This window comes from Nilaparvata lugens, chromosome 14, assembly GCF_014356525.2.
Source record: "Nilaparvata lugens isolate BPH chromosome 14, ASM1435652v1, whole genome shotgun sequence".
Taxonomy (NCBI): Eukaryota; Metazoa; Arthropoda; class Insecta; order Hemiptera; family Delphacidae; genus Nilaparvata; species Nilaparvata lugens.
The window spans coordinates 545,028-569,955 of record NC_052517.1 but is presented as its reverse complement, the minus strand read 5'-3'; the positions used below and the strand labels follow the sequence as shown (position 1 = coordinate 569,955).

The window sequence follows — 24,928 nt, the reverse complement described above, 5'->3', positions numbered from 1 at the left end:
AGTATACCTTTTTGATGTTAGCACCGCCCTTGCCGATGACCAGCTTGTGATACTGCTTGAATACGGGTACGTCGAGAGTGTAGCGAGCGTCCACCAGGGAGCGCAGATAGCGACAGCATTTGTCCACCTCGGCTTTCGGGCCACGAACTCGCACTATGTCGCTCTTCTCGTCTGTATTTGCAAACATCAGCAAACAACATCAGTCAACAACAGTCATACAAATCATCAAAAATATTTGCACTAAACTAAACGTATACTGAGCGTATGTCAAAGTCAAAATACTTTATTGCAGCAGCTAATTGAGAACATCAAATGTCAATGATAAATTGAAACAATTACAAGCAAGAAGTCATTAAAATTAATTATAAAACATAAAAATATACTTATTTTCATAACAATATAAGTAAAACACACTCATAAGACATAATCATATGACTAGTTCACCCATGAGAGTACCTAGTATGCGCACAGCATGCAATAGCTAAAAGCAAGAGTTAAGGTAGGCGCACACAGATCGTACAAATGGCAGAAACTTATTCAACTTAATAGTCACTTATTAGATTTACTCCGTCGGCGCAGCCGGCCTCAGAGGCCAACCAACAATATAATTTCCCTCTTCACTCATATAGGCGGCCGAGCGCCCCACCACTCCATTTTTCGTCTAAATCTATCAACCTCACAACATGCTAGCCTCAGTCAGTCGCCAACTTTTGCATAGTTCGTGTTATTTACAAGCAATACCACTAAACACATGGTTAATGTTCCGGCCGGCGACTGTTGCCGTTTAAGGTAGGCGCACACACATCGTCATCGGACGGATCATACTTTTTTTAGGTGCTGCGCACACTAGTCGCCATCGGCGCACACTAGTCGTCATCGGCGCACACTAGTCGTCATCGCAGCATTGGCATTTTAGTTCATTGCGACGTGTGTCGAGTCGTGTGCCAATTAGCAATTTAATAAACAAATATTACAGTATATATAAGTGATGGATAGCAGTAGCGAACAAGAAGAAGTTATAATAATTGTTACTTGTTTGTTAGCCGAAGATGAAGAAGAGGTACTGCGACGTAGGAAGAGAAAAAGAAAAATGTGGATCCATAGAATTAATCAGAAAAGGATAGAATATTGATTGATTGATTGAGTACTTTATTTATGTAGATTACAATATACTGGCTTATACACTTATATACAATAGCTTACAATACAGCAAAATTATAGATGAATTTACATAATATAGACTAAGAAAATAATTATTGAAAGTATATGATATGAAAAAGTAATTTGTAATATAATAACTATGGATAATTATATTGTTATGCATCTACATAAATTGGCGGAGCTTTGGACATATCAAATGTCCATTCTTCGGAAAGAATATTAAAAATATCCTCCCCACTAACTCTCTACCAAAAATGGTGATGGATAGCAGTAGCGAAGAAGAAGTTATAATAATTGTTACTTGTTTGTTAACCGAAGATGAAGAAGAGGTACAGCGACGTAGGAAGAGAAAAAGAAAAATGTGGATCCATAGAATTGATCAGAAAAGGATAGAATACGGAGAATTCAATCATTTGTTTCCTAATTTTATTGAAGACAAAGTTAAATTTTTTTAGCTACTTGAGCATGTACTAGTGAATGTGTGTAATGTTAGCGATACTCACTGGGACTGGGGAAGGTGACGTTGACCTGGTTGTTGAACTTCTCGCGGATCTCCCTTATCTGCTCGCCCTTCTGTCCGATGATCACACTGTGCAGTCTGCTGTCAATCACCATCTCCTCCTCTCTCTCATCATCCAGTTTAGAGATTATCTCTTTCAGTTCCTGCAAACACAAACACTATTTCATAAGCAAACACCCAACTACAATGAACACGTCTCACGACCGATTTATCAACACCTATTGAGAAAATGGTTTTGTATTGTACATTGTTACCAAATCAAATCAAAAATTCTTTACTGGTTCTTCAACAACAATAAATATACAAAAAACAGAACTTTCAGCAAAAGTATAAGAAACCAATCACCTGCAAGGAAAATCCTGTGCGCATGTGAGAGTTGCAACAAATACAAATTCAATATGAGTCATTAAGAACTTACAAAAGATGAAATAAGAAATTATATTATATAATATTTAATAAAAGAAGATTTGTTTCTATATAAGTATGAGTTGTAACTGACATATTGTTTATAAGTTTTCAAATATTATTTTTTCACTATTTTAAAAATTTATCTAGTCTTACTTTGTAAATGAATGTTACTTTGAAATTTGAATCTATGTGACTATTGTCTTTGCTTACCATTGTTTAGCCATTACAAGTAATAAATTGAATTATGGTTAATTAAAAACTAAAAATGCCACTTAATTCTATGATCTGCAACTTTTCAGAATTCGAGACTTTTGATTCCACTGTTTTTGGTTCATCTAACTTCAATTCCATCTGTGATATTAGCTTATTTTTCAATGATTTGGACTATATTATATAAATATTGTAGTAACATATGTAATGTATTTATGATGTGATGTTTATGACTTGTGTTAATATTGTATTATATACAATGCATAACATAAAAATAAAATTGAATTGAATTGAATGATGAATAATTGGAATAAGGGTGAAAGAAAGAGAGAAAGAAAGAGAGATGTCAAACATACTATTGAAACAAAGAGAAGAGTCACTCAAAAAGTATGTCCTCGATTTTACTGGTAATAATCCATTCAATAGTTCTTTTTTAAACAATGTAACAGAACTTCCATTAATATGTTCAGTAAGGTAATCTGAAATTTTATTGATTAATTTATTACCAAGGTAAAAGTATTATCTCCGGCAAACATTAAGATCCATTCTTATATGTTCAAACCTATATTTCTGGAAGGTCGTAAATTGAGGTTTGATTCACGGAATAGTTATTTGTGCAACTAGTGCGCAAAGTGACAGTTTGCTGCACCGAAAGAAACGTTTACGCCCGAGCCGTAGGCGAGGGCGGAATGGTTTGTTGAGTGCAGCAGAGGAACTTTGCGCACGTATTTCACATTAAGTTTTTCCTACAGTTACCATTGAATATGAAAAGTGGGTAATTATGGGTAAAATTGCCTGAAATCCATCAAATGTTTTTCTGTGTAATTTTATTATTGATAAAAACCTTAATTTATTGTCAAATTGAATAAAAATGTTGTCCTTGGTTATAGTATCTAATGCTAATAATTAGCGCGTTGTGCTTCGTTGCACGTCTGCTCACTATAGCAGCCACAGCAGTCACTGTTACCAACTTCATTTTGATTTTGCTGCACTGTTGCTCCATATAACCTACTAAGTATTTTGCGTTGCCATGTTGCAAATCTGGAGTGCAGAAAAATTTTTCCCGCACTAGAGCGGAAAAGTGATTCTTTGCGTTCTGTAATCAGTGCAGCAATGGCCACTTTTCAACGTAACTGTAGGAAAAATATATTTATTATGAGGTATGTATAATAGTACCCTCTCAGCCTCAGCAACAGCCACCTTGGTGCCCTCGATCAAGATGCTGTTGGGGTTCTGACCGGATCGGTTGATGCTGATGTTGGCATCAGTCAACTCCTTGATGCGGTTGATGTTGGCGCCATTCTTGCCGATGATGTACTTGAAGTAGGCAGTCGGCACCTCCATCTCCTTCTCGGACATCTCAGCCTGCAGGGCGTCTGCCTTCGACTGCAGTTTCTCCTTCATGAGGCGCACTTCTTCCAGGGGTCCTTGCCAACAACACAACACAATCATATCATCACAGTACATCAGCCCAGCCATCATCAACGGGTGGTTGCGCAAATATATGTTCCGTCTTTGCGACAAAACACAGTGTTCCTAATATTGTGATGAAAAAGTAATAAATAAATAAATATATTCATTACTTTTTAACACCCACAGCCTCAAACCTCCTCTACCTTTCACCGCTGCACTATGTTCTGACCCTTACTAAAAGCGGCTTGAAACAATAGAAATTAAGATAATAAATAACTGTACAAAAGGTGATACTGTTCAGTATAATTCTATACTAAACTATGATTCTAATCAGTAGTTATTATATGATTAAAATTGTTTCGATAACATTATCACACAACTAGTTCAAGTCAAGTAGGTACTGAAATGCTCTAGGATTTTGCGACATGAAAGTTTTTGTGAAGTAGATGAGAGCTTATTTCCCACATAAGAAAATATTTTCTGTAATATTCAGTCATTTAAAATCATTCTTGAGAAATATTTAGAGTGGTTGTCAGCTTTTCTTTGATTACAAGAAAGCCTAGTTGTGATGAAACAGTGGTTTCAATTATTCATTAATAGTACCTTCGATCCTGATACGATTGTCCTTCTCCTGGCGATCCTTGTTCTTTTCGCCAAAGTCGACGTAGACCTTGGGGCAGTCCTCCTTCATCTTGAGAATGTCGGCGCCCTTTTTGCCGATCAGATGTCGGTGGATCCAGTAGGGCACGTCTAGGTACTGCTCCACTACGCTGTTTGCCTTTTCGTAGACCATCGTCAGTGCTGCAACCACAACAAACATGTATAGAGTGCCCCCTCCCTCCCTCACACATCACAATAGAACATACGTTTACATTGGTAGTTCACAAGCTCCAGTCTCAAAAATTTAGATACAGTTTTTAGAATGCAAAAGAGAGCTGTAAGAGCAGATAAAAGGTCTTAAGCCATTTGAGTCCTGCAGAGAGTATTTTAAAGATCTAGGACTACTAACTATGCCTGCTCTGTACATTCTCCAAGTGATTATGTATATAACAGATAAAGAGTTTATGAGAAACTGTGACTAATTAATTATAATTATAATTAATAATAATAATTATAATTAAATACTTAAAACTTAATTATAATTAAATTATTTTTGAGACACGGTTCTGTCACTATCGTGACAATACATAATGGCCCATATGAATAAAACCAGAGCAAATGCTCATGAGCAAGAGCAAGGAGCATAAGGTTTTGCTCATGAGCAAAAGGTAGAAGCAAAAGCATTTGCTCATTTTTATATGAATAAGCTTTACCTTTTACTCTTACCTTATGCTCCTGAACTCTGGAGCAAATGCTCACGTATTTTAAAGATTTTTCATCACCTGATTGACTTTTGTAGCCTTACTTTGTTTTTATAGCTCACGGAAGCGCTAAATATGCAAGTAGGGTGCACCGCTTGTGTTTGCGTCGTCTGCTCTGTTTTCTATTTATGAATAGAGTTTTAGGTTAGTTGAGTTTAGAATTTTGAAATAATAGCGTGAAAAAATGTCATGTCTATAATAATCTTCAGCATATTCTTATAATATCAATAGCCTTCTTATAATCGTCTACACTTTCATCTTCTTAAATACCTATTTCCTATTTTGTGATGGCTATCTTTATAACAGGTCTTTTGTATTTATTCTTTTGTAGGGATAATGGTGATATGTATCATGGTTGAATCTAAAAAGAGTTTTATAGTTCTCAACTATTGGTTGTGATCGTATCTGGTATAGTTTCCTCTTCCTCATACGAATTAGTTGAGCCATTTTACTATGAGCAAAAGGTGATAAGCTGCTCTAGACTAGACTCACCTTTTTTGAAGCATTTGCTCAACTTTTGAAGCATTGCTCAGTTTATTCATACAATTTTGAGCAAAAGCTTTTAATTTTGAGCAAATGCTCTAGTTTATTAATACAATTTTGAGCAAAAGCTTTTAATTTTGAGCAAATGCTCTAGTTTATTAATACAATTTTGAGCAAAAGCTTTTACTTTTGAGCAAATACTCAAACTATTTTTTTGATGAGCATGAGCAAAAGGTTTTGCTCACGTTTATTCATAGAAAATGTAGCAAATGCTCCATATTTTAGAAGTATAAGCAAATGCTCAACTTTATTCATACGGCCCATTGACGACACAAAAAATAAGAGTACATTTTCTGCACAATACCACAGAACAGCTCAGTATGAGAAAAAGACTTCTTGAATGAAAAAGATTAAGAAATTGTCAAAAAACCACTGATTTATTGATAATTAGAAAGACCGGTTTCGGTTATTACACCATTGTCAATCTCTGATAAACTGAGTTTTTCTTCTGAGTCTTTTTCATTCAATATGAATAATTACCACAATATCAACTTCTTAACTACACAAAAAAATACTTCTTATATGGGTATCAAATTTATGAGTAGACTGCCGTCAGCTTTGAGACAAAATGGGAATAAGGATATTTTCAAAAGGCTATTGAAAAACAGTGGACGGCCCACGGCAGTGAACTGCTTGAGTTGACAAAAATGAAATCGATATGTTGGTATGGCGGTGTGAAATGTTACCTGGTCCAAGCTTCTCCTGCGGTCCCCTGAGGACAATGGTGGTCGACTGGTTGTCCGAGTCGAGAGGTGGCATCTCAACCAACACTCCGGTCTTCTCATGGATCTCAGCCAGGCCGCTGCCCTTCGACCCAATCACATAGCGGTGCTGAGACTTGGCCACCTCCACGCTCACCGTTGTCGACTTCTCTTTCTGTCAATAGTCAATCAAACCACCAATTAGACACAGTCAGTCAGTCATATGTTCAATATAACCCTTCAATATAATATTGCAACTTCTAGGATAATATAGTGAATATTTGAAGTTTGGTTTTTGTTTTAACGGAAGTTTCATTATCAATCTATCTAAATTTGAAATTCTTTGTTTTATTCTGATTCATAGTTTTAGATTGAAGATTTGGTGTTGAAATTGAAGTGAACATAACCTACATAATATTGGACGATTTGTGACAAAATCAGGAAATTGAAGAAGTTTTGGACAATAGCCTGTTTTTTCTTTTCCGACTATTGTATTGTATCTAATAAATAAATAAATAAATAAGTTATTGGTCAAATACTCTACCTTTTGACGTACAACCATAGAGAAACAATAGCGTAAGTGGATATCCCATGGTATAGGGCGTTTATGTCGCAACTTTTACTGTTATAGGAGTGGCCGTAGTCGAGTGGATCAGATGCTGGCTTTATGATTCAGAGGCCCGGGTTCAAATCCCGGCCCGGGCAAGATATTTATCTCGGGCCACTCCCGTGTTTCGGATGGACACGTTAAGCCGTCGGTCCCGGCTGCCTAAAAAGCAGTCGTTAGGTCATGTCAGAGGCCCTGAAATTGATCAGTTGCGACCTGAAAACTCTGACACCAGACCTGAGCCAGCCAGGTCACTCGATATTATTATTATTACTGTTATCCCAAGCCGATAGTTCACTTAGTTCTTTCCTATGCAGCAGTGTGACGCTGGTAGTCTCTCAAATTGTGCCGTTCATACACTCTCACCCGACCAAAACAGTAAAAATTGACAATAATCGACAGTAATCGGCTTCAGATAACAGTAAAAGTTGCGACATAAATTTCCTATACCATGGGATGGATATCTACTTACGCTATTGTTTCTCTATGGTACAACTGAATTTCAACCCCTCATAAGGGGGTGACTTAGGGGTTGTAACTCGAATATTTTAAATGTAAACACACATTGTGTGGTACATTATTTTAAAGGCCTTTTTGAAACAAGAAATATGGCATCGATGAAAATGTTCTATCTTACTTGTATCCAAAATGGCGGCTGATTGAAGTTTTAGTTTTCAAGGAAATGAGGGGTTGTAACTCAAATATTTTGAATGTAAAGACCCATTGTGTGATACATAATTTTAGAGACCTTTTCAAAGCGAGAAAGATGACATCAATAAAAATGTTTTATGATATTTCTATCTAAAATGGCGGCTGATTGAAGTTTTAGTTTTCAAAGAAATATTTGATAAAGTTCAATCGTTTGAGTTACAACCCCTCATTTCCTTAAAAACTAAAAATTCAATTAGCCGCCATTTTAGATAGAAGTATCATAAAACATTTTTATTGATGTCATCTTTCTCGTTTTGAAAAGGCCTTTCTTTAGATTATTATGACAAAAATAGTGTACGTTACTTGGACGTGAACGTCTTTTGCAGTTGTTCGAATGAAATTTTATTCTCGGCTAACGCCTCGCCTGCAAAAGACCCCTTCCCGTCCTTGTGACGTTAGATACTATTGATTGAAGATGGCAAAGACCTACCATTTCGTTGTAGACAGCCATGATGTGGTCCTTGGCAGCCTGCACTCCCTCCTTGTCACCAGTTATAGCTATCTCGTCGATGCCAGTGGAGGGGGGAGCCAGCGATATCTTGGTCTTGGTGTCGGCCATCAACTCGGTGAGCCGGCTGTTCTGGTGGCCGCAGAAGAATGGCCAATAGGTGCGCGGCACTATGATGCGCTCCATCGCTTTGCGAGACTGCAAAGCAAACACACAACACGTTCAATGCACAATCTCCAATCAAGTTGAGACAACTCACCGTCTAGTAGAGTTATTATACAAATTATTATATAAATTACGAGTTGACAAAAAGTGCCTCCGAATCCAATCGGAGTGAAGGCGAGCGTTGGCATAGTAGTCATCCACAATCAGTAAGCAAAAACAACAAACAACTAAATACACATGGCTTGACAAAATAACCATAGAGAATACCCTAGAGAAAAAATCACACAACTTTCCTTGCCGTTATGGAAATTTCGGTAAAAAACGCCTCGTGTAGTTAGTAGTAAGAGTCGAGTTTTCGAGTCTAGTTCAGTAGTTGGCTGAACTATTGAATATTGAATAATTTTTTTTTCATTTATTGTATAAAATACTATAATCATAATATAATTATGACATTGGAGGAAAAACTAGGCTGAGCCTGTACTATTTCTCTCCAAAAATTTTGATAAAATGTTAATATTGTCCAAAAAATAAGGTAATGTAATCACACACTGCTTCGTTACTTGATTTTCGGTCCAGGAATGATGATTTAATATTTTGAATTTTGAAGGTTGATTTTATACTCTAAATGAATGACAGAATGTATCACAATAAATTAAAAACTTTAGAAATATTGCACTAATTTAAAAAATTTTAATAAAAATCAAAAACCCACTATTTGTTATTGAATTAACTACTATCATAGCCAACAAAATGTTTCATAAACAATGATTATATTGAGATTTTGAAAATTGAATACACAAATATCCACTAAATGAGTTATTCATTACAATAATCTTACCTTCAGATCCTATTTGTTCAGCAATCTTTGTTCACAGATTCCTTTGATCATCACGACGATGACATCTTTTGTCTCTCATAACCCACAATGGAGCATGCTCTGAACCAAACACTACAACTTTTCATTGTCCATAGTTACAACTTTATAAAACACAACAACTTCAAAAAACAAAAACAGACAAGACTGTGAAACAATTTTGAGGTTAGGATGATGTCCCAGCTCGACTTGGTCCGGATAGAGCCGGAAAATCCCATTCAATTCGGATACGGCAGTCCACGGACGTATGAACCTGTTGCAATGGACGAGCATCTATAGCTTTCTTTGTTGGGGAATCGTTCGGTAGTTTTCGGCCGATGCTAGTTCGGACGAAATCGGTTCCAGTGGACGGCCCACCTAACTCTACTAGTGAAAACCAGACTTTACACTCTACATGGTCATCCTCACCTGTTGGTCAGATGCCCTCCTTGGGGCCGGTGACCTGACTCCATTGCAAACTACACTTACACACTACATGGTGATCCTCACCTGTTCGTCAGATATCTGCTTGATGAGCTGGATGGCTCGCCTGATGGCCTCCTTGGGGCCGGTGACTTGAATCAGCTGACTGGCGTCGGCAGCTGACGGCACCTTGATGGTGGCCCCACTCTCCTTCTCCAGCTCCTTCAGGCGGGTCGCCTGCTTTCCCAGAATCAGCCTGTGATACTGCTTCGGCACTTCGATCGAGTCTTGCGCCTAATTAATAAACCACACACACTATAGTTTACTCAGAACATGTTCATTCATTCATTTATTTATATAATAAGTACATTATCAAAATGATAGGGAGAGGAAAAAATAAGGTAACCTTGTGCTATTCCTCTCCCAAATTTAGATAACACATAGTCCGAAATAGGTCAAGTCTTGTAGTTCTTCAATTCACAAAATTTTCAGTCCTCAAGTATTTTCACAAAGTGGATTTTCAAATTAATTGATATTTTCACAATGCGGCTGTTACAATTTGCATGGGGTTACTCTATAGTAGCGTCCACTAGCTGCTAAGGGAGCGCGCAGCTTTGCAACTGTTAGCAACTCATTTACATTTCCTACAGTTACGTTGAAAAGTGGCCATTGCTGCACTGATTACAGAACGCAAAGAATCACTTTTCCGCTCTAGTGCGGGAAAAATTTTTCTGCACTCCAGATTTGCAACATGGCAACGCAAAATACTTAGTAGGTTATATGGAGCAACAGTGCAGCAAAATCAAAATGAAGTTGGTAACAGTGACTGCTGTGGCTGCTATAGTGAGCAGACGTGCAACCAAGCACAACGCGCTAATTATTACTATTATATATTATAACCAAGGACAACGAGGACTTTAGGATTTTAGGATTAAGGTTTTTATCAATAATAAAATTACACAGAAAAACATTTGATGGATTTCAGGCAATTTTACCCATAATTACCCACTTTTCATATTCAATGGTAACTGTAGGAAAAACTTAATGTGAAATACTTGCGCAAAGTTCCTCTGCTGCACTCAAGAAACCATTCCGCCCTCGCCTACGGCTCGGGCGTAAACGTTTCTTTCGGTGCAGCAAACTGACACTTTGCGCACTAGTTGCACAAATAACTATTTCCAATTCCATGTTACTGCGTCGCTACTATTCAGCTTCTAAACAGCTTTCTCACCAACAACAAAATTTAATCAGTTCACAAACCAACACTATTAATGCTATCTTGTATTCTACACCGTTAAACAAGTCGGTAAATTTTGTTGTTTTTTGTCGAGATAAAACTTATGTTGAAATCAATCGTATGCACAATATCAATATCATTATTATCATATGTTTGCAGCCAAGGATTCTACGTCAAGTGTAAGAGAGGGCCGGCTGCGCCCTAACTTCGCCCTCCTAGGTTTTTAATAAAGGCAGCTAATCAATCAACAGCTTATCAGTGTTTGCAGTTCATCAATCAAGTTCGAAACTCAACTTGTAGTATGTTCATCTCTTGCTGGTGTAATACCTCTGGGCCAACACTCAAATGGCGGTCCGCCATCCACACTAAAATGTGACCAGAAGACAAGTAGTGACCCATCTACACTCCACTACAGCCTTCGCTCGTCGCGTCTCCACAAAAATAGAATAGAAAAGAATGACTGCCTTTATTTTTGACCTAGGAGGGCGAAGTAAGGGCGCAGTCGGCACTCTCTTACACTTAACCCTCAACCAAGATCACTCAACTCAAAAGTCGGAGCCAAGGCGAGCCCTGGCATAGTAACCAATTCAAAAACTCGTGCTCGTCGTCATTGGTACGCACTCGGCAAGAGTGTGGGGCCGGCATGAAGAGTGATACATAGTGAGGTGGTCTGAGGTCCACTTTATAATGGTAGTGTTTGATTAGCAATGCTATCCTTGTCTATCATTCAACAAAGCGGATCGCGGATAGCGCTATCTCTTTCTCGCTTCGCTCTGTTGCCAGATCGTCTTTTAACAATGTACATAATTAATAATAATCAGCAAAATATTTCATCTAAATTATGGAAATTCATTATGAAATTGTTGAAAAATATAATTTCTTGCTTAATAGTATATAATTGATTATTTCAAGTGAGAATGAACCGTTGATATTACAACAATAAACCTATATCAGCTACCGTCTATAGATGACAGAGGATCGGCAACGTTGTTCTCCTATCTTTTCTCGACTGCCATTATACGACATTATACCAATACGACGATTTGGTAGAGAGTTAGTGGGGAGGATATTTTTAATATTCTTTCCGAAGAATGGACATTGATATGTCCAAAGCTCCGCCAATTTATGTAGATGCATAACAATATGATTATTATCTATAGTTATTATATTACAAATTGCTTTTTCATATCATATACGGTTCAATAATTATTTTCTTCGTCTATATCATGTAAATTCATCTATAATTTTGCTGTATTGTAAGCTATTGTATATAAGTGTATAAGACAGTATATATTGTAATCTACATAAATAAAGTACTCAATCAATCAATCAATCAATCAATTATAACGTGGACATCACTATAGGATAGCATAGCATAGATGAGTAGAAGCATAGAGTGCTACTGCTAACCTGTGCTTGGAAGGACTGCAGGATGAGCCGTTTGGCCTCGGCTATGTTCTGGTGCTTGCCGGTGATGAGGAAGGTGGCCGACTGGTCACGTGACACATTCATCTCTAGCAGTGTGTTGGTATCCTTGCTGATCTGCTTGCACATGCGTATCGACTCTTTCTCTCCAAAACTGCTTCCATTTTGGTCGCTCTTTGTCAGGTTGCGGGGCCGCTCTTCAGCCGGCACTTTCACTATCTAAAACAATACAATGCTTTATATCAATACATCCAACATTTAAAACAATACAATCAATGCCTTGTCTTATTACAATAGATCCAACATCCAATACAGTCGCTTAAATCTATTATCAAGAAATGGCTACTAAGTATTACCCGAGAGGATCTTGAAACCATGTACAACCCTATGATTTAATTTCCAGTGATGAATGATCTATTGCTCCAATTTTGCCAAAACTGATTAATGTTATTTTTTTCATTTTTCATTAATATATTCTCTACACACTTCAAAATGGTTTTAAATAATGTTTTAGTGTTTGTTTAATAATTCTTAAAAAAGTGTTTGAGTTGAATTCATTGTTTCCTATTGACTGGCTCATTATTTTTCTCCGTTATATTCCTAAACTCTGGTAATGTTTTTTATTCCCTAAAATAATATTTTATAATAATTTTTGTTAATAATATTTAATTGATGAAATATTTGTTGATATATTAATATTATGTATTTATTAATGTATTGGTTGATGGGTATTTATTTAATAATTTTTATTAAGTAATAATTTTTTATTCCATATCATTTTTGAAATATATATATTTTTTTGTTTCTCTACGTCCTGCGTGATGAATAATATATTATTATAATTATTAATACTAGATTAATCTTTCATATATTTTCCTTGTTGAATTTGTATCTGCCAGCTTTCTCTGTCTCTGCTTGTTCCTTGTCTAAATGCATTGCTCTCAACTGTACTTCATCATGCGGACGTGATTTTACTTGCATGGTTGAATATTTCCACATATTATTAATGTCAAACTATAGTAGGAAAAGTATTTTATGTTTATTATTGCTTGATTGCTTGTTTGTATATTGATGGAAATAAAAAATTATTATTATTATATTATTCCAGCTTACAATTTCAGATCGCCATCAAATTACCGTGTTTCCAGTATGCCGTAGACAGTTCCCCTATGTGGTTAATGAATTGATTAACTTGTTACCCGATAATTTAATTTTAGATAGCAACACTAAGGGTCGGTTTCCGAGCTCGGCATTTAGCTAAGCAGTCCTAGACTTTAAACAGCTGGAGTCGGAAAATTGGTTTTCCTAAAACGGGGCGTAGTCGCAGTCATTGTCATAGTCACGTTTGAATTAAATTTCGAAAAACTACAAGTGAAAAGTTTCAGCTATTTTAAATTATTTAGGAATGTCTAATTTCGTCAAGTAAAAACGTTTCCAATTATAGAAATGAAAAAAAAAAACTACGACTACTGTTATAAAAGCTGCGACTACGCCCCGTTTTGGAAAGCCAATTTTCCGACTCCAGCTGTTTAAAGTCTAGGACTTGGCTAAATGCCGAGCTCGGAAACCAGCCCTTAGTGTTGCTATCTAAAATTAAATTATCGGGTAACAGGTTAATCAATTCATTAACCACATAGGGGAACTGTCTACGGCATACTGGAAACACGGCACTATATCAAGTACTAAAAAAAATAATTGATTGGATTAAATCAACAAGTGTTTTTCACCTAATTCACAATGACACAATTTGATTTTTTCTCTAGTATTGCCGCCATCAAACTAACATATGTGTTTTCCCCACTTTCACCTTGATTGAATTGTAAAGTTATAATATTATAGTTCAGCTAACCATGTTGAATCAAAGTTTTTCCATTGGAAGTAATAGTATCGTTTTCTGTTTTGGTAGCCTACTCGTCACCGGCACTCAAACTGTGCTTTTGCTGGTTTCGCCAATTAGTATATTATTATGTTGAAAAATTATACCTCTTATTCTAAAATATTACATTTTGCAATCGTTCAGGAATCTCAGCACAGATTTCAAGAGTGTATTCGTGCAGGAGGAAGCCATCTTAAAGAAGTAATTGTGCAAAAAGTGATAGATGTTATCAATAATTCTCAAATGGCAAGTCTTGAACTTTACATTAGTTTGAATAATATCATTTTTTCCCTTCCCACTAATGTTTTATGGCGTTTTAGAAAGTTCCCGTTATTCTGTGTCACCCTGTACCAAAGTTAGTAGACAGAAGGTTGGTCACTCATCTATAGTATTTTCGTTGAAATGCAATTGGAGTGGGGGAACTGCAGCCGTGACGTAGGCTGTAGTACAGAGTAGGCAGAATATCGCATTCTTGAAAATCATATGGTGTCGTATAGTCAAATTATATAACACAAACATTTTCTGACATGCAAGCTTTCTGTTTCTGCTTTACAATAATTATTAAAACATTTGAATAATACAATCATTTTGCCATATAAAAGCAAAAACCCCACCTCCTAACCTTCCCTTTCAAACCCTTCAGGTTTCTTCATCTTCTAGGTCGTGTTTATATTTTGTAGTTTGGCTATATATCAGCTTGTGAATTTCGGGGATGAGATATTTTGATTCTCGTAGAACATGTGCTTGATACCAGCATGTGTTCAGTGCATTTACAATGAATGAAATTCATCGGATTTATCGGGATCGGTTTATCGGTTTATTGCGATGCATTGGTTTATCAAGATTTTTTAAGGGTTAATCTGAAATTATAATAGTATAACATTGTCTACTAACGCTTTTCCAGCTTATTAACTTTTTCGTGTCACGTTTTTAGATTCATAAAAAACTTTCAACTTTATTTTATTCATAAAAGTTGAATGAACTTGAAATATTTAACAACATCATTAGAATCGGTGATTCATTCGCTATAAGTATGGAGAATTTTAAAGTTCTAGGTCAATCTTGAGGAGATTATACGACGATATATTTGAAGATACAGTGAATAAACTGTATGCTCAGTGTGGTTACTCTAGAACATTTTTACTACACGTGACGTCACGCTGGCGATCCCCCCACCACTTTGAATCATACACCTGTGAGTGATCAACCTTTTGTCTACTAACGTTGACCCTGTACTATTAAAAGAACAATAATAGTGTTTTACTGACAATAGTGGTCTCCCTGGATCCAACGCGCACAGTATTGTTCCAGCCGGCCTGGCCGGAGGCAGGGGCCCCTCCCTGACCTCCCACTCCGCCGCCCTGTACAGGCAGCGCCGGAAAGCAGTCGTTGTAGTTGTTGTTGTTGTGACTGTACTCGTTAGAGGGAGAGGCAGCCAACTGCTGCTCTGCTGTCTCCCTCTCAGCTGTCACCTGCTGCTGCTGTTGGTCATTGCTTGTCGTCATCATCATCATTCTAGTTCCTCACTCTCACAATCTAGAGCCGCGGGTCGTTTGGTCGATTCGTCAAGGCCACTGCCAACACATACAATATACAATAGAATACTTTTTATTTGTTCAATTTATTTAGCGTATGGCAGTATACACAACACATTTATGATCACAAAATTCGAAAAAAAAAGGAAACAATAGAAAATTCATATATAAAACGAATGAAAATATCTTAGTCACTTTTGACCTGGAAATTAGAGGCATGCTTCCAGGGTATTTAAGTAGGCTATTGATGCTGGTTTAGCCACCAGGAAATGTTCATGTGCACCCGTGTATGCTGATCTGGGACACTCCTCCACTATGTGTCTCACAGTCTGGACTGCTCCACACTCACAGAAAGGGGAGTCAGCCTTCCCCCACTTATGCATCAGATAGGCACATCTACCATGATGAGTTCGTACCCTATTCAATGCCGACCATGTTTTACGAGGCAAATCGAAGCCTGGTGGCCTTTTGGCTACAAATGGGATGTCAATGTTCTGCTTTGCTGACCACGCTTGTTGCCAGGCCTCAGTTAAAACGGAAACCTGAATCTAAGGCTGTAATTGCCGTCCTAACCGGTGGCTTACGAGATTGCAGACTTGCAGATTTGTTCAATACAGTACAGTCATATGGATCACAACTATACAATTGAACATTGTCAACAACAAAAAAAAAAAATAAATCTCTTCAATATTTAACATAATACCATAGAGAAACAAGAGCATAAGTAGATATCCCATGGTATGGGGCGTTTATGTCGTAACTTTTACTGTTATCTCAAGCCGATAGTCCACGTAGTTTTTTCCCGTGAAGCTTTATGACGCTGGTAGTCTCTCATATTGTGCCGTTCATACACACTTACCCGGCCAAAACAGTAAAAAATCGACAATAAACTACAGTAATCAGCTTGAGATAACAGTAAAAGTTGCGACATAAACGCCCTATACAATGGGATATCTACTTACGCTATTGTTTCTCTATGATAATACATAAAAATATAGATATAGCCTATATGATAGTTCATAGGTTTAGTTTATTTTCATCCTGTGACCTCCTGTGAAAGGGGTATAAGGATTTGCCAATTTTTCACTGAAATTCAGTTTCCTAATCTAACGAATTAACGTAGGTATCGTTAGAGTTGAAGTCGATTCTCATACTATATATATTTGGCACATAAAAATTAATTTACACTATAAGAACATCTTTCAACAAGGAACTAATACAGATCGTTATTTATAGTCATGCTCTAAAAATCTATATTATTTAGGCAACTTGTTTAGAAATATATCACCACACACACACACACACACACACACACACACACACACACACACACACACACACACACACACACACACACACATATATATATATATATATATATATAAATAATCTATAGTGAGGTCCACGTCATAATGTCAATGGAGAAAAACGTTGCCGATCCTCTGCCTTTTATGTTATTCTGTTATACATCTGTGACGTTTTTCAACTGTATTACATTGTTTTTGTTATACTTTTGTTGAAAATAAAATATTATTATTATTGTCTTGAAAATGCCTTCTATAGACGGTAGCCGATACAGGTTTATTGTTGTAATATTAACGGTTCATTCTCGTTTAAAATTTTATAATTGATCAATTATCATTTTATAATTATTAAAAATAATCAATTATTTTTTATTGAGCAAGAAATTATATTTTTCAACAATTTCATAATTAAGATGAACTATCTAGATGCTTAATTATTAATTCTACACTGTTGAAAGACGATCTGGCAACAGAGCAGAGCGAGAAAGAAATAGCTCTATCCGCTTTGATGAATGACAGACAAGGATAGCAAAACCATTGCTAATCAAACACTGCTATTATAACGTGGACTCCATTATAGTTGTGTAGCAAATACTATGACCTACTTTTCTAATAGCAACACCTGCACCTGGGTAGGCTACATTATGGCTAGATCAACATTGTGAAGAACAAGGAAAGGAAATAGGAGAGGAGAAACGTGAATCGTCATCATGATTTGAAATTTAAATGATGATTAATGATTACTCGTTTGTCTGCAATAATAGATGTCATAGTTAACACCACATTATTTGTATAATAAATGTTATGTGCAAGGCCACTGAGAATTTTGTTCTTTAGTTAGCACGTTCCCATTTTATCCAACAAGATTTTGATTAAATTTTCTTCCTGGAGACTCATTGAAGAGTATAGGAAATCGTCAAGTACTATCTGTCAAAAAATAATGGAACATTATAGAATTTATTAGAATATAAAGAATTTATTAGAATAAAGAATTGGAACAGTTGTTCAACAATTTCAGGTGTTGCCTCAATGTGCAGGCTCACGTCTAACTACAGCATAATTGAAACACATGTGCAACTCCGTATCAATATTATTTAAAGAGCACTATAATAGTAAAGTCCACGTTGTAATGGCAGTGGAGAAAGATAGGAGAAAAACGTTGCCGATCCTCTGTCTTGTCAATGCCTTCTATAGACGGTAGCTGATTCAAGTTTATTGATGTAATATTAACGGTTTATTCTCGTTTAAAATAATCAATTATATTTTATTGAGCAAGAAATTATATTTTTCAATAATTTCATAATTAAGATGAAATATTTAGATAATTATTAATTTTACATTGTTAAAAGAGGATCTGGCAACAGAGCAAAGCGAGAAAGAGATAGTGCTATCCGTTTTGTAGACAAGGATAGCAATACCATTGCTAAACAGACGCTGCCATTATAGCCTGGGCATCTCTCATTCAACTACAAGAAAATCATAACAGTTGAGCGAACAATTACAACTATGTCAATTTCAACTATGTCAATTTCAACTATGTCAAATCAGTTAATCTGATTACGTAATTTATATTACCTGTGTGCACCTTCTCATTCAACTACAAGAAAATCATAACAGTTGAGCGAACAATTTCAACTATGTCAATTTCAACTATGTCAAATCAGTTAATCTGATTACGTAATTTATTTGTCAAATCATGCTGATTGATGCAAAAAACCCAACTCGTGTACTGCAAACGTTTGATAAGACTGTGTTGTAGATGTAAGCATTGAAATTATCAACGTTTTTTGAACAATGATAACATTATTGAATTAAAATATCTACGACTTGACAATTTTGTGAATGCTCCAAATGTAATCAGAATTAGGCCTATTGGTATAGGCTACAAATTTCCATCATTTTAAGTAAGAGTCACGTTTCAAAGTCAAGGGATTTCATAGGAGAACACTGTTGCCAATTCTCACCGCTTTTACACCGCCTTCTATAGTGGATGGCTGTAATTCGAGACATCTATCTAATCTGACATTAATTGTTAATTAATGGTCAATTATATTACTAGTAGTTCTATGAACAGTAGACCTCACGCAGTTATAAACCGCAGCCTCCTCTTATACTGTCCATCAGAGTAAATCCTGTCTGTATGTCGTGTCGGCGAGATATCGGTGTGAAAACGGCTAATGGCTGTTGGGGTTGGTGTACATCAAAAATGCTAATATCAAAAGCTATTCTCCTTCAAGACATACTGGCAACAGGACAGCCCGAGTTCAAAGAAGAAAAAGTTCGAGAGACAATACTACGCTATTTTAGGTATCAATTGCATGCGTTATTGCACGCAATCAATAGTTCATTTAATGGTACATAAAAATTGCATTCAATGAGGCTTGCAATTAATAGTCTACACAGCTGCTGATTTTTTACCAAGTTACATTGAGATATTGAATTGCATGCGTCATGGCATGCAATTTATAATCCACTCGACAGCTGATTATTATGATGAATAATATAGTCTGATTTTTACTCTAATATTGGCGTATGAAGGAGGCTCCTTTTTCCTTCTATATTATCCTTGAAATGCAAAATTTCCAAAAACCTTGTATATACGTCGACGCGCAATTTAAAAAGGAACATACCTGTCAAATTTCATGAAAATCTATTACCGCGTTTCGCCGTAAATGCGCAACATATAAACATTTAAACATTAAGAGAAATGCCAAACCGTCGACTTAAATATTAGACCTCACTACGCTCGGTCAATTATCAACTATGTTATATTCACCAAGAAAATATATTTTTCTTGATTAGATAATACATTTGATATGAAATATTCTGTTAGTTTATTATAAGTATCCATAGTCCATAAACAACTTGGCAAGAGTGAGGAAGAGGGTAGAGCTATACGCTTTGTCTGATGACAGAGACAAAGATATAAAACCAATTTAAATAGAACGTGAATCTCAGAAGGTAGGAGATCATAGAAGGTAGGAGATCAATATTGTGGATAATAATTATAACAGTTAATAGAAAGCCAACCAACACATAGATAACAAAAGATAATAGAGTGCCATTAACCAAATGTAACTTAATCCTTCAAAAACACAAGTGAAAGGAGCAGTTACTAGAATTTGAGATAAATCTATAAATAGATTTCAGCAGAATGCAGCTCTAATATAGTAATTAGTAAACAGTTTATTCACTTGTAACTGGCACCATTATTCAAATGTAGTTTACATGAACAGCTTGCAGATTACACTGAATGTGACGACTTCTTATCAGCTACTGTCAAAATTTTCTTATGGTTTCATTTTAGATAATTATTGAAAGTCACACGATGCTTTGACCTCTGATCTTGAAATGCTTATCAATAGATTTTCGGTGAAACAATATGTAGTCCAATGTATATTGGACATTTATTACAATGTATATTGTAAGGAATTTAAAGGTTTCTTAGTTTCTATAAAATTACTGAAAAAAATTTGCCATAAATTACTAATTATTTATGAATTTTATGTTTGGTAGGTTCATTAGTTTCTATGAACTTAATTATTATTATTATGAATCTAAGATATCTCTACTCTATTGTGTTTATTATTTTAATGCTCATAACTTTTATAATTTAACCGGGGTTGAATGACATTATTGGATAGTCAATAAATACGTATTCAAGTTCCCCGTTGAATGACGTCAGTTAACCGAGGTTCAATTTGATAGATTCAACCGGCAGTATTAATTATTGTTGATATCATAACTATAAAATCAATGTAGATAAAAAATGGGATGGTTTTCAATGATACTAATATTATTCCTTGATTCAGTGTACTCTTTACTCTAATAAAGAATATTTCAAATTTTTATGTCTAGTTGAACAGTCTTACCTATAATTCTAAACCTTTGTTGAGTTGGATTAGGTTATGATTAAAGGTTTGGTCTCACATAATTTGGATTTTAATTATTGTTATATTAAGCCTTTATTATATTATAAAAAGAATTTCCTGCATTTCTAAACCAAATTTTGAACAGGAAATGGAATTCAAATATTAATGCGGGTCTACTCAAAAGCTTTTTTAATAGGCTACTAACTTCTATTTAACAAGTATAGACTAATCAAAGTATAATTAGCAAAGTTTTTAACAAATAAACTATAGCCTAAACATATCTTTAGACCCAAATACTTAATAATCTTAACGACTATGTTCAAGTTTTAATTATCATAATTCTATTAGATTTTTACTCATCTACAGGGTTAGACAAGAAATGTGGGCGAATAAACTTGCATTAAAATTAGAAACGATCTATTGCCAACTACAATCTGGAACAAGAAACTGCTCAAAGTTTGCACCAATGTCCAAAAACATCTAGTCATTTTCAAAAGATTGTTAAAAATATTTCAAAACAAATGGGGATCAGGAATGCTTGTAAGCAGAGAATACGGTATGCTGACTGTGAGACATTTCATACGATCACTAAGCCATTATCACTACAAGTTTGACAAAATGCACATAATTTTGGTGTAAAACTTGAATAAAATATGATTAACACTATGATTTATGTTACTAGTTGTGGGGAATATGATGTTTGATTGTATTTTTGGCAAGTGAAGTAGTGAATTAGGGTGACACGTAGTCAGAAACCTAGCCTAAATATTATCAACGCAAAACAAGTTCCATGACACAAATGACTAAAATAGTTGAACAAGTCTGTGTTTGTTGTAGAATATGTTTTGAAAATTCATTTGTACAAGTATTGATGTTTATATAGTTAATTACAGAGGTCAATTTGCTATCAATCAACCAACTTTCTCAAACTCATACGTGTCAACATGCAAGCCAGGGGCAGTCACATCTACCAGATTTACAAATAATTCACACTGCTACTTACAAAATTATGATCCGAAAAAGCCGTCCTAGTGAAACCTCCTTCAAATAATATCCAGTTTGGCTGTTTAGGTTGTCCTGAAAATGAAATTGACAGATTTAAATCTAAAATATGTACGGCAAACTCAACTCTACAGTGAAAATGCCACACAGAAAACAAAACTCACCTCCTATTAGGTAGACAAGAAATGAATGAGATATGAGATGTGATGAAGGAAGACAGGAGAGGGTATCAGTTTGGGAGCAATCCGCACAGGTAGCGCTAGTGTTGCCTTTCACCGACATCGATCAATAGCAATACTAGAGTGCTCATCTATGCACAGTTTTGAAAAGAATTATTGTTATTTCTAGTTATATTATTTAGTTTTACAATGAACATAATTTCTTAACTGTCCTGAGAAATCGACATATTATTATTCAATTTTTTATTGGGAAAAATTATTTAATGAAGTACGTTGCCAACCATGATTTTGTAACAAATCTTTATGCATTAATCATAATTTTTCTCTACATTTTGAACAATTTCATATTATGAAAAAATAATGAATTGATGTTATAGAATATTTTTAAATAGAAATAGATTGAGTACTTTGCTAAGCTTTACTAACAGTACTTTACCACACTTTACTAGCAGTACTTATCGACAGAACCATCAACCCGATGTCCCGATCAGCTGTTCAAAAGCATACAATATAATTACATTTCACCCGTGTTTACATTTAAATCCCTATGTCAAATAGAATTTTTCGTAAATAATTCAACTGATAACTACTTTTTCGAATGAAGGCTTGTTATTTTATCTTTCCAATACAAATTTCAACCTTCATAATGAATTTCAAGGGTAGTAATCATTGCAAGTAAGTACGTACTTTTGACAATTTTTGTGACTATTCAATTCAATTTCATTCAATCCAAGACCAGTCTTTACACTGGTTAGATGTCATAAAAATTAAAAAACATAATCATTCATAAAATTATCATAAAAAAATCAGCTGATAGTTGCAGTGATAGTAGTTTTAATTTTTCTGCTAAAAATTTTCAAGTTTATTTCAATATTATTGAAACTTTCGGATTGTTTTGTGTTATTTCCGGCTCTTATCAACCCTTCGAAATTCAAAATTCATCAGTCATATCTCGAATACGTATTCTCTGAGTGTTAATCTTTGGTGAAAACAGAAATTTTAAACTTAACCTCACTTTGGACTATTTATGTGCCAAAATCAAGGAATTGAAGAAGTTTTGGGCAATTGCCTGTTTCTCTTTCCAAATATCGTGTTTGTGACTGTTCTAATAAATAAATAAAAGCTATTAGGTATTAGCTTTCTTTCTTTTTTTTCATTTTTTAACGTGTCCTTGTGGTCTTGTTATCACATTATTGACTTGAAATTCTAAATAATAGGATAGGAAAGGTGAACAAGTGTAGTGTGATGCAACGACAGGTAAACTCGTGTCGGATGGTGTCGTCCAATGCCTATTCCATATGTTGGCCAAGTCTGTTAATGGCGGTGGTCGTCATTGGGCCAACATGTGGATGCGGCATAAGGACCTCCGCGTCTGGTGGGCCTTGGCGGCTCCACTGGTTTACTACCGCGTGTCTGCGCGTTCTAATGACCGCTACAAGTTACCAACAGGTTTTCGTGGTTCACTATGTGGCGCAGAGTCTTCTTAGGCTGGCCACTAACGGTAGGACATGCATGATAAACAGTGAAAGGCTTTGAACAACATTTTCTGAGCTTGGTTTTTGGTATCTTCGATTTTAATTGTTTTTTTTCTTCATTACTCTTTTTTTAAGCTAAATTATTTTTATATCATTAGGCTATAATTTGTGATTTTCTAGTGGCTTATTTATTGTTTTTGGTTGTTTAATTTTTGTTAGAAGATTATGTTTATGCTCAAAACCTTTTGCTGTACACACATGTTTATCATGCACGTCGTACCGTTAGTGGCCAGCCTCAGGACCTCCGCTTTACGCCAGCGATGTCGCGTTGCTCTCTGCGGTCCTTCCGCTAAACTTGGGCAGCTGATTTACAGACCGCTACAAGTCACCACCAGGTTTCTATAGGTTGATGATATCTTTATTCGCCTCGCTTGTTTGTGTTTTCCACGTTCGCAGTAAGATGATAGAGTCCCAGAGTCTCTGGGAAGCTTTAAAAATAAAAACAAACAAACATAATGTCGAATCGATAACATGATCAATCTTGAAGTAGGATAGCACTAGGTGAACTAGAAACTCGACTGCACTCTATCTAGACTGCTGTCTTTGAGTTTTTCAGCCCGGCTCGCCCTGAGATTGTTGAGAAGGTTGGGGGCGATAAGATAGCCTTGGTGACGCAGTAGCTAGATTTTGATAGTTGATAAGCAACGTCGTTCGGCCTCTCGAAATAAACTCATAATAAGCTCTCTAATTCAGTCGTTAATCCACTTCCTGACATATAAAACTCTTCTGTTCATGGCGTGGACATACCGCTTAGGCATGTTCACAAGTGAAATCTGAAATAGGAATTACTCAATATTTAGGAACAAAATAAGGTGAATAAGGGTGCGCGCATAGTGAGTTCGTAGAGGTAGAGTTGAATTTATTGAAACTATATGGTGGTACTATGCCCCAACTATACGGGCGGAATAGACTCAACACTATTTTTCTCGCTAGTTTTCAGGATACATTGTCGTTTATGCAGAATTTCGCTGGTGTAGTGTTCCTCGTAAGGGGCTATGCGTTCTATTACGATAAAAAAACGCGACCGAAATTCCGTCGCTGCTATTCCGCCCTTATTGTTGAACTTGTAAAATAGTTGAACTATGAATTTATTGGCTTTGTTCTCCAGTCCCTACTAGACTATCAAGCGGCTCGAGCCGCCTCACTAAAGACGCGCTGTCAGACTCGTCGCTAAGGAATTGTAGCTTAAAGGTCCATAGTCCATACAAAATAGCAAGTTTGGACTTGCAGGGATATGCGGAGCAGAGAAAGGTAGGAGTATAGTAGAGCGGCGGCGATGTTGCCGTGCCAAAGCGGCCAGTGCAGTGTTTTGTAGTCTTTAGTGTGCGTTCAACTGCTCATGATACGGTTATTCAGTTTCCTCTCTAAAATCACTGAGTCTATGGCTCTATTCATCACAGTAATTGGCTGATCTCCCTCCATTTCTCTGCTCTGCAAAT

General features: G+C 35.9%; 1 protein-coding gene across 2 annotated transcripts in view; it reads right to left on the bottom strand.

Annotated features, from left to right (window-relative positions):
- The window catches only part of LOC111055427 (vigilin), a 49,419-nt gene extending 27,436 nt beyond the window's left edge, over positions 1–21,983 (bottom strand). The window contains exons 1-11 of one of the 2 annotated variants that reach the window (XM_039440441.1): positions 21,940–21,983; positions 21,777–21,850; positions 15,331–15,636; positions 12,172–12,405; positions 9,612–9,818; positions 8,066–8,281; positions 6,303–6,492; positions 4,316–4,513; positions 3,476–3,726; positions 1,665–1,824; positions 8–171 (exon numbers count right to left, since the gene is read on the bottom strand). In XM_039440441.1, the coding sequence (XP_039296375.1) occupies positions 8–171; positions 1,665–1,824; positions 3,476–3,726; positions 4,316–4,513; positions 6,303–6,492; positions 8,066–8,281; positions 9,612–9,818; positions 12,172–12,405; positions 15,331–15,576 (1,866 nt within the window). In that variant the 5' untranslated portion in view covers positions 15,577–15,636; positions 21,777–21,850; positions 21,940–21,983. Of the gene's footprint in view, positions 1–7; positions 172–1,664; positions 1,825–3,475; positions 3,727–4,315; positions 4,514–6,302; positions 6,493–8,065; positions 8,282–9,611; positions 9,819–12,171; positions 12,406–15,330; positions 15,637–21,776 lie in introns of both variants that reach the window. The other variant, XM_039440440.1, reaches the window with a different exon arrangement.
- Between the last annotated feature and the right edge of the window lie 2,945 nt (positions 21,984–24,928).